Source organism: Camelus dromedarius, chromosome 17, assembly GCF_036321535.1.
Source record: "Camelus dromedarius isolate mCamDro1 chromosome 17, mCamDro1.pat, whole genome shotgun sequence".
NCBI lineage: Eukaryota > Metazoa > Chordata > Mammalia > Artiodactyla > Camelidae > Camelus > Camelus dromedarius.
The window spans coordinates 1,449,518-1,460,057 of record NC_087452.1 but is presented as its reverse complement, the minus strand read 5'-3'; the positions used below and the strand labels follow the sequence as shown (position 1 = coordinate 1,460,057).

At 62.0% G+C, this 10,540-nt stretch overlaps 1 protein-coding gene across 2 annotated transcripts; it reads right to left on the bottom strand.

Moving 5' to 3' along the window:
• LOC116158313 (uncharacterized) lies at positions 1 to 7,504 on the bottom strand. Of its 2 annotated transcripts, XM_064496165.1 has the most exons (6): positions 7,446 to 7,504; positions 3,940 to 4,177; positions 2,206 to 2,313; positions 1,767 to 1,864; positions 1,402 to 1,484; positions 1 to 1,159 (listed from the first exon to the last, which is right to left on the bottom strand). In XM_064496165.1, the coding sequence occupies exons 3-6, from the start codon at positions 2,253 to 2,255 to the stop codon at positions 1,058 to 1,060; spliced, it is 333 nt and encodes a 110-aa protein (XP_064352235.1). In that variant the 5' UTR covers positions 2,256 to 2,313; positions 3,940 to 4,177; positions 7,446 to 7,504; the 3' UTR covers positions 1 to 1,057. The 2 variants fall into 2 exon arrangements, with proteins under 2 accessions (XP_064352235.1, XP_064352234.1); XM_064496164.1 differs by lacking the exon at positions 1,767 to 1,864.
• Between the last annotated feature and the right edge of the window lie 3,036 nt (positions 7,505 to 10,540).

The window sequence follows — 10,540 nt, the reverse complement described above, 5'->3', positions numbered from 1 at the left end:
TGAGTTTTTAAAATGTCATTTATTAAACATTTAACACACTTTTTGAAAACTTATTTTTATTTTTAAGTTTTTTCCAGTTTTACTGAGCTGTAAGTAACATACATCAGGGTGCGAGTTGAGGTGTTCAGCGTAATGACTTGACGAGCACGTGCGGGGAAGTCACCACCACAGTGAGCTCAGTTAACATCCATCATCTCATAAGGGTACCAAAAAAAGAAATAAGTTTTTCCTTGCGATGATTGACATACCTATTTTAAATACTTAAAGAACAGAAAAATCAAAACCCAAAATTAATCACTCCCAAGTCCCACCACCCAAAATAATCATGGTCGACCCCAGAGGGAGTGCGATTCCAGACACCGCCTGCACTTCCAGACACCGCCTGCACGAACAGGAAAGATGGAGCTGGGTCCCTGGTGTGGAAATGGGGCATATTATGGTGGTTTAACAACACTGAAGGCTGCATTGCATTTTAAGGACTTCACCAGAGGGAGGAAGGCTGGATGTGCCCCTGCAGGAAGTGCTGGCGCTGGGTCTGCCAGCCAGCATCCTGCAGGTCCAGTCCCCGGATGACACCGTGCTCCGCAGACCCGGGCGGGTGACGCACGCGCCCTCCCCATCCCATGAGGCACGTGAGGCTCACAGTGCCAGTGCAGACCTCAGGGGTCCCAAGGCCCGGACAAGCTGGGGAGTCCCTTTTGGCAAAAAGGACAAGCTCTTGCCCCTCGCACCTCCAGCCAAGAAGAAAGAGACCCAGCCCTCAGTGGGCCCTGGCATCAGGGGTGCAGCCAACATCGCACTTGGAAATGCTGCCCAACCCAGTCATTAGGTGACCCAAAGGCTGCAAGTTCTGAATGCAGCCCAGAGCAAGAAGCAACTCTGCAGGAGGCTCGGACTGTCATCAGCTGCCCCCAGTCACCTGACCTGCAGGTCCAGCAGATGGTGGTGGACACAGCTCCGCATGGAGCTGCTGGCCAGCCCTGGTGGGAGGGGTCAGCACAGATGCTCAGAGGCCCCAGCATGGCCAGGCGACTCTGAGAGTAGCTCCCAGAATGCTTCAGGGCCCTGAGGGGCCGGGCATCTGGTGGGGGAACGTCCCATGACTGCGTGACTGGATCTGGTCCTCATCAGACCCACAGCCGGGTCTGGGGCCGGCCCCCTGCATGGAGCACAGGACAGGGAGCACGCTGCAGCCTCCCACATTCCCCGTCTCTGTTGTACCCACACCCACTCCTCTGCCCACCTGGGGCCTCCCAGGATGGCTCCCCAAGGTCAATGGATGGAGGAGAAAAAGACGAGGCCTGGCTCACGATGGCTCTGCTGGACACCAGCCCTGAGGAGGGGGCATTGCTAAAGGAGAAGGGTCAAGAGAGGTGGTCTGGGCGGTGGCCCCTCGCTTACCTGAGGGGAGGGAGGAGCCACCTGGGGAAGGGGCGGCTGGACCCCAGGGACGTCAGCTGGTGGCTTGCGGGTTGGTCGTGGGCCTGGAAGGAGCAAGAGCTGCTGAGGCCAGGGAGTCGGGGGATTAACTTTCTGGGCAGGCACAGAGCGTGTAGCCCCCCAGCCCCAGGAGAGATGCGCCAACCCGGGGGCAGGACTGCCTGCCCGGCGACCACTCCCACGTCTGCACGCGGTCTGGGCGGGGCGCACACGTACAGAGGCCCAACAGCTCCCACCACCATTGCGGGCAAACACCCCGCCCTCACGGCAGAGACTGAAGCTGGGTGCCGATGGGGTCACCGCAAGGGGACTGGCCGGCAACTCACCTCTACTGAGCTGACGACCCTGCACTGCCATTTCGCTCACAGGGGCCTGGTGGCTGCAATTCACTAGCTGGGCAGGTGGCGCCTCAGTCAGTTTCCCCCTGACCAAGCACATGGGGAGCGATCCCAGTGGTCACTCTCTCAACTTACCCCAGGGTGGGACCTCATCTCTGCCGGTCTAGACGCCAGCTCATCACACACGATGGGCCCCTAGGTGGTCCCCAGGTCCCTGTCCTGCTGCCTGCTGCCTGCTGCCTCCCGACCTCCCCGAGCCCCCCCTCGTGGCCCTGCGTGGGGTGGCGTCCCCCTCCTCTGGGACTGTGTGTAGAAACGACCTCTTAGATGGCAGCCATCTCCTGATCCATGGGCCTTAGTGAACCTCAGATTTTCGGAATACGCTCTGTTTAAACCATGCCCTGTATCGGACACCTCTGTGGCCCACCTCAAGTCCTCCCAGCCTGGCTCGTCCTGGCCGCGGCCATAGGTGACCATCTGGTGGGTGCTGACAGCCCAGCTGTCTCTGATACGGCGTGAGGACCGCCTGCAGGACCTGTTGGGAAACGAACCCAGAAGTTTGGAGGCTGATGGACAAGCCTCGCCCGGTGGGGTGGCAGCCTGTGGCTACATCCTCTGTTGTCCCTGGGGTGGCCGGTTCTCAGCCCGAGCCTGAGGTGTCCCAGGTGGCACGGTGGAGTCTGTACCCACTGACTGTACTCCAACAATGCCTCCTCCTGCTGGCTTTTCCCCTTGCCGTGCCCCGCCCCCCAGGGCGCCCCCTGTTCCCCGGGACTACTTCCCACAGATACTTCCTGCAAACCCCATTTCAGGCTCTGCGCTCAGACCCGAGGGCTGCCTTTCCCCAGGTCTGTGCTGAGAAGGAGGGAGTCCTGTGCGGAGGACTAAGGGCTTTCCCCCATGAAGTGGGGGACCACAGCCTCTCCCTGGGCTGTGAGATCCCTGAGGGTGAGTGGTCAGGGTCCAGGCAGGGAAGGGTGACACTCAAACCAGAGGTCAGTGCTCTGGGTCATGGTGACGTGAAGACAGCAGGAAGCCATCGGCCCAGGAGAGCAGGCTAGGAGGACAAGCTGGCCCAGCCAGCCCGGGGTCCTCCAGAAGGTCTGACAGACATGACCAAGCCTGTGGCCACCTGAAATGTGGAGCCCTGGGCCACCTCACACCCGGGCAGCCTCAGTCTACACTGCCTCCTGGCTTCAGCACCTTGTGTGTGCACGTGCAAACGCCTACCTGCAGCACATCCTGCCTGGGCAACCCTGGGCCTGCACCACCCCTCCCCGGAGTCACCTCTCTCTGGGGCTAGGGAAAGGGGGTGCAGAGAGGGCATCCGTGTGGTCCCCAAAAGCTGGCAGCAGCAGCTGGGACAAGATAGGCGCAGCCCACACAGCACCTCTGAGCCTGGCCGGGCCTGGGCCACCCTGTCTCAGCCCCGCACGGGTTTCCCGTGCCCCAGCCAACCCGCAGAGACCTCATCTCGGCCATCCACCCAGGGCCACCTGGACTAACCAGTCCTGCCAGAAACTGGATCCAGCCACAGAGGCCCCTCCCTGGAGGTGTGTGAGGTAAACCCCCCACCGTCCCCTGCCTCCCCTTCCCGCCTGAGCCAGAGAGCCAGGGCCTGGGGAGGTGTGGGCGGCTGGTTTCCCCTCCCCTTGCCCACCCTCCCCTGTAATGGCGGGGCTGAGCATGGGCTGGACTGACACACAGTCCACTGGACAGACTGACTGACGCCCCTCTCCCCAGCAACCTCCTCAGCCTGAGCTGGGGACCACCTGGTGGGGTGAGGGAGGGTGGGGTCGGGAGGTGGGATCGCTGAGGAGAACCCAGGAGCCACCCAGAGAGAGGGCCACATCACACCCAGCACCCCGCTTTCCTCCACTGAACCCCTGTCGTATGTGCCCCCACGCGCCTGGCTTCACGCACTCCCCACGGGCCCTGGGGCTCATTGTAGGTGTCACCATGTCCCCACCTTCCAGATGAGGACACTGAGGTCACGCGAGGCCAGGGACGCCCATCTGCCCAGCAGCCATCCTGGTCTGCACACAAGTACACTTTCCTTGTCGTCCTGGCCACTCTTTCTAAAGATGAAGTCCTAGAAGTGAAATCACTGGCCCAGCGCTCCCACGGAACTGGAATTCCGAGCGGTGACCGCGGGACTCACCTGGGGGTGGAGGGGGAGGGGCCTGCCTGCAGCGCCCAGCGCCCAGGCCATCGGTCACTTGCTCTCCCCCAGGGTGGGCTGAGGACTCGTTACTCTGTGCTTCTGGAAGCCAAGCATCAGGTCCCCGCATGTGGGTCATTTCTGCACCTTCTGGCACAAATTCCAGGCCTCCGTTCTTTGCAGGCAAAGACAAGGGCTGGGGCCAGGTTTCCAGGGCTCGCAGTCTTGGGCCCCTCATCTGCAAAGTGGGGAGAGAAGGCGCTCCCAGGAGGACGTGGTGACCCGCAGGACACCAGCTCCTCCAGGCCCAGTTCCAGCCCAGGAATGTTTCTCCTCCAGGTCTGGCCTCAGGCCTGACGCCTGACACCGGGCAGTAAATAACTTTCCATTTGATCACCTCTCGTTTGGCCGATCTTTTGCTCAGGGGAAAGTGGGCGTGACCCCCGTCAAGGCCCCACCCACCTCCTCTAGCACGGGCAGCGCTGGGAGGGAGGGGGTCCGGCATGGGGGCAGCTACGCCTTTACCCAGAGCCCCCACTGAGCCCCAGGCAGTTACACCTGTGCCGTCAGCCTCCTGGCGGCCTCTCGGGCCAGAAGCTTCATCCCAGACATTTTCCCTGCCTTTGGGTCCAGCCCTCAAAGCCCTGATGGGAAGACTGAGGCCAGCGGGGGCAGGGATTGGGTCCCGCGACGCACAGTGCGGGCAGAGGTCAGGGCCCGCTCTGCTGGTCTGGCTGGACCGGGTCCGTGTGGGAGGGACGGGGGCCGCTCCCCTGATGCGCCTCTGCCTGGAACGCAAGGAGACAGGCCCAGAGACGCCGAGGGGCTGGCGCAGGCCGCCCAGCGCGGGGGAGATCTGGTTCCGGCGGGGGAAGAAAGCGGCTCTTGCGCCGGCCTGGGCCTGCTTTGGGAGCGGGCGCCCTGGGTCAGCTGGGGAGCGAGCTCGCGCCGCCCGCGGGCATCTGCATGACAAAGGCGCGCGCCGGTGGGAGCGGCCGAGCGCAGCCCGCCCGCGGCCGCAGCTGCCCCGCTAAGCTGCCTGCCCCGCGCCCGCCGCCCGCCGGAGATTTGGGGGCGGGGGCGGCACGCGAGCGCGGCGCTCAGCTGTGTTTGCTCGGGGGGCGCCGCCCGGGGCGCGGGACAAAGGCCGGGTCTGACCGACCCCGCAGGTGGTGAGGGGGAGGGGAGGGCCCGGGACCGGAGCCCTCAGGCTGTGTCCCCGGCCCGCACGGACCGCCCGTCGTCGCCTCCCCGGCCTGCGTTCCGGAGCTGCTTCCAGCCCCTTCCCTGGAACCTGAAATGACAAATGCTATCAGCATCCATCCATCCACTCTTGGCTGCTAGAGCCACTGTCCTCACTTGCATCTGCACTGGCCCCCCACCCCATCCAGTCCCAGGTGGGGTGCCCTCTGCTCCCAGCCTCCTCTCTCCAGCCTCTTCCTCTGCGTGTCCACCTCAGTTTCACATCCACCCTGAGCCAGCTTTCTCCACCTCCCCATCTTCCAGGCGCCTGGACCAAACCTGGACATCTTCTTGACATCTCTCTGTGCCCGCCTGACCTTCAGCATCTGCCTAGAATCTAACTGGCTTCTACCAGCCCCTGCCGCCCTGGGCCAGCCCCTAGTGCTGCCCAGACTGTTGGAGTAGCCTCCTTCCTGCTCTCCCAGCTTCTGCCCCAGCAGCAGCCACAGGCTCCTGTGGAAACAGAAGTCAGACCTCTCCTCTCCTCTGCTCCACATCCTCCCTTGGCTCTCACCTTTTGTCGTCTCAGAGGGAAAGCTGAAGCCCTCACAGCCTCCACGAGGCCCACCTGATTTCCTTCCAAACCCGCCTCCCCACCTCCCTGACCCGAATCTCTAGTTATTCCTGAGCAGCCAGGTCTCAGGGCCTTTGCACTGGCTGTTCCCCTGCTTGCATCACTTCACCCTGATATCTGTGTACCTCACTTCCTTGTATCCTTCAAGCCTTTACTCCGATGCCACCTCCTCAGGGAGGCCCTCCTTGACCACTCCATCTACAATGCCAATTTCCTGCCTCCCTCTTGGTCCTGTTTTCTCTCCTGGCCTTCTGGCTACACAGCATTCCTATGTGGTGCTCACTCATTTGTTCATTTTCTGTCCCGCATGGGTGGTAAGAGGCACCAGGGCAGAGGCTGTCTTTTTTGTCTGCTGTTATGACCTCCAAACCTAGCATTGACACTGGTGCACAGAAGTGTTCATGAACATCTGCTGAATAAATGGACAGATTAAGCACTTAACCCTCCATGGCAGCCTGTAGGGCAGGCGCTGTTATTGTCTCCATTTCACAGATGGAAGCACTGAGACGCAGAAAGCACAGGCAACCTGCCCGAGGTCACACAGCGAGGAGGTCTGGGAGGCAGGGCTTGACTCCAGGCCCTCCCTCCCTAGTGAGGTCTCAAACCAGAGGCCACAAGCTGGTGGTTTTGGCCCCCAGAAAGGTTTCTGTGGCTTACAGTTTCTGAAAAAGTTGAAACAGTTGTGGCCATTTGAAAAATCAGGAGGTTTTGTGTAAAAACTTAGACTTCCAGCTTTCTTGCAAAATTGGAACCTCTGGCCAAAATTGGGTGCTCAGTTCCACAGGCAACCGTGGGCTGAAGCTGGGCCCCCAGCTACCCCTCAGACGGGGTGGGGGGGATTCCTTGCCCAGCTGCCTCCTTGTCATTCAGGTCTCAGCCCAAAGGTCACCTCCTCAGAATAGCCCTCCCTGATTACTCTGGCTAGTGATCATTATCTGAAATCACTTCATCCATTTCTTTGGTGCGTACTGCTCCTCTTCCCCAGTAGAATGGCTGCTCCAGGAGGGCAGGGCCCGGGTCAGTCTTGCCCATCTGTGCAGGACAGCGCCTGCCCCTACGGGCATTGGGTGCATACCTGTTGACTGACCGAATGACTGAATGAAGGACCTAGTTCTAGGCGAGTCCCCCAGGCACCGAGTCCTCACACTTGTGCACAGCAGCCCTCGGCAGGCTCTCCCGGCTTGGATGGGGCAAGGTCACAGGCCTCTTGCCGGGGACACAAGCATCACTGGTTTCTGGCTCTGTGACAACCTTGAGAGGCATGGAACCCCTCCCACTGCAGCGGCCAGCTCCCCAGCTCCCTGGGCCCCCGCCACAGACAGGGAGCCGTGAGGCTCCCGGGTCAGCACCAGGGTCGTCCTCCTGGTGTCCCAGATGCAGCTTGGCCGCCACCTGCTCATCAGCCTTGCTCCTGGTCAGGCCACAGGGCCGTTAGCCTTTCAGGAGGTGAAGGGACTCGAGCTCCAGGCCCGGCTCTGTCCACGTCTCCCCGTGTGACCTTGAGCAACTTAACTCACCTTCTGAAACCCTGTTTCCTCCTCTGTAAACATGATCTCTGCCCTGGCCTGAGACCTGGAGAGTCCTGGGGGCTTACGCCGGCCACCGGCGCGCGGCAAGCTCTCAGGATGGCAGCAGCCCCCACCCCGCAGGCGCCCCCCCCTCGGTCAGCAGCCCAAGTGGGCAGACTCACAGAGCCCAGGCCACGACTGTCACTCCTCCTCACGGGCAGTCGGCGTCTGGGAGCCTGTGTGCTCAGTGTGTGGCCTCAGGTGACTTGCAACCACGTGTGTGGATGTGTGTGAATGAACACGTGTGTGAGTGTGTGTGACAGTGGGGGGCAAGGTGCCTGGAGTGTCCTGGCCGGTCCTCACTGGCCAGGGCAGGCGGGTGGGAGCAGACTGGCCCGGCCTGCCAGGCAACCCCAGGGGCAGGAGTCTATTGGGGCCCTGCTGACGGGCCTGCTGGTCAGCCTGAGCCAGAAGGGACTGGTTGGTGTGGGGGGAGGGGGAGCTGCCCCCAGGGTGGCCAGCTCCCAGGACCGGGCCCTGCTGGTCCTGCTCTAGGTCCCTGGACCAGCGTGCAGGGTGGGAGGCAGCCCCGGGAGCCTCTCCTCTGACCATCCCAGCTGCATCACAGCTTCCCAGCCCCACGCACGGGACCATCACCCCACTGGAGTGGGTGCCTGGTGAGGGCAGGGACCCTGCCACGGTCACGGCCATGTGGCCACGGGACACCATGGGTTCATTCAGCACGCACCCAGCCCCTCCGTATTTGCTGATAGGATGAGGAGGCTGGGGAAGATGTGGCCAATGGCCACCCACGGCGGCAGCGTCTGAACCTGTCCCTGAGCCCCAGGTGTGGCACAAGCCCCATCTCCCACTTTCTGAGGGGCTCTGAGGGACACGCAGGGCCTCCACCCAGCCAGGCTCTCCATGCGGAGCCGTTCGTGACCTTCAGCCTCAGAACAAAATGAATCTCTGCATGCCCCTCCCGGGAATCCAGGCTCAGCAGGAGGGGGTCTTCCATGCGCCCCGCCTCTGAGGGGTCCTGAGGGCCTCAGGCTCACTGAGCAGAAAGATCCACGCCCCACCGCACCCCCGGGCTGCAGAGAAAACTGAAGCTCCCCAGGGCCCCCGGCGTCTCCACGGGCTCCCTGGGGCCACGTGCCCACAGAAGGCTTCCCTCGGCCTGTCTCTGGTCCAGGGGAGAAGGACTTGCCTGGTCAGCGGGGAGCACGGCAGAGACCCCAGGAGAAGCTGTCTTCCTTGCTGCACCTCGGGATCCGGGAGGAGGCCGAGGACGGGGCTGGGCCCTGGGCACAGTCTAAACCAGGGGACCGACAGCCCCAGGAGGCTGCCTGCCTGGCCCCGTTTCTTGAAGCGTCAAGCCTGGGACAGAGGCCCAGAGACAGAGAGACGGAAAAGCGGGGAAAGAGACACACTCCGGCATTAGCCAGGGATGGCCGTGGGCCAGGCAGCCCGCAGTCTTCCCGGATCTGGACTCAGAACGCCACCTGTTAACCCCCAGCCCAGACTGGCCTCAGGTGACACTCCAGACCGCCCCCTGTGTGACTGTGACTGGGCGCACACCTGCACAGGTGGCACAGGGGGTGACCGGTGGCCGGGACAGGCGTGGAGAGTGTGGAAGCAGGTCACCACCCACCTCCGTGTGTGTCAGGTGTTTGGAGGTGACCCTGGGTGTCCGTGACCGCATCCATGTCCCTGTGCGAATGTGTGCGGTGCTCAGCCACACCGTGGCCAGCCCGAACCTCAGAGACCTGCGTCGCCGCGACCCCAGCCCCCGAGCCTGGAGCCCCGGCTGGCCACCCGGGTGCCTTTGTCCATTTCTGAAGTGACAAGAGACACACAAAAGGGCTTTTAATTAAATCAAAGGAGGGGGAAACGGGCCAGCCGGGCTGCTATTATGTTACCAAACGCGAAAATGAAAACTTATTTTTAAAGCTCTGGTATTAATTTGAGATTATTCAGATAGTTAATTAAAAGTGCAGCATGTGTTAAATATTATTTCAACAAAGATTATCATCAGGCCTCCATGTAATGCGATCCATGGGCTAGTGGAGTGTTATGCAAATGCTGCACGGCCAGAAGGAAGGGCCCGCAGCGCCACCGGGCAGGCAGCAGGGGCAGCTGGGCAGGCCACTCGCTCAGGGCTGGCCTGGCCCCTGTGGACACAGACAGAGTCACAGCCAGGCCCCCTGTCCAGGCCCTGTGTGAGCAGGGAGGCTGCTGGCCTGTCCTGGGCCTGCCAGCCGACAGCAGGACCCCCAAAGGTCGTCCAGATGGTACCTGGGCCTTCAGTGGCTGCTGGCTGCTCTCCTGCAGGTGTGTGCGGGGGTGTGCACGTGTGTGCTCGCGAGGCCGTCGGAAGGCCGGCCGCACGTGTGGCTGGGCCATTGGCGGCTGCACTGGTCCACCGTCTGTGGCACGTGTGCCAGTGCACACAGTGCCCGGCGGCACCTGCAGGGTGGCCCTGCCAGCTTTGCACCCACCGCCGGCCCTGAGCGCATTGCGTCACTTCTCAGCGCCTCAGTTTCTCCATCTGTCAATGGGGAAAATACTAGGAGTCTCGCGGGGAGGATTAGACGAGGAGTAAATGGCTAGTAGGCGTGAGGGACAAGCACCGTCCTGCACAAGCAGATAGAGAGCCACGCCAGCCTTGCGTGTGGTTTCACATTTTAATAGCCATGCTAAAAAAAGAAAATGAAAACAATTTTTATACTTTATTTAACCTAGTATGTCCAAAATACTACCATTTCAACATGTGATCAACATAAAACCTGGTGGCCGGGCAGTTTAGATTCGTTTTTCACACTCAGCCTTTGAAGTCGGTGTGTGCTACACCCTCAGGCGTCTCTGTTCCCACCGGCCACGTTCAGGAGGCCCTCACCGGCTGAGCCGGAGGCCCCCTGGGGGGCCAGGCCTCCCAGGCCTGCAGGTGACTTTCTGGGAGGAAGACCCCTGTCCCAAGGTGCAGGGGGAGCAGGGCCTAGGGGGTGAGCCTCCTGAATTCAGCCCCGGAGGCAGGTGCACCCAGAGCGGGGTGGCCAAGACTGGGGTCTTGCGGGCCTGGCAAGACAGCACCGCAAACGTCCCCCAGCCGGTGCTGTTCCCCCGCGTCCTTGGCTGGGCCCCTGCCCTGGTTCCTGCATCCCCCGACCTGACCTGTTGCACACACGGGGCGGCCGACCCCGCTGCACCCGCTCGCCTGTGCTGGGCCGGCCTCGGACGTGCGGGCAGCTCCTGCCCTCTGTCGGAGCCCAGCGGC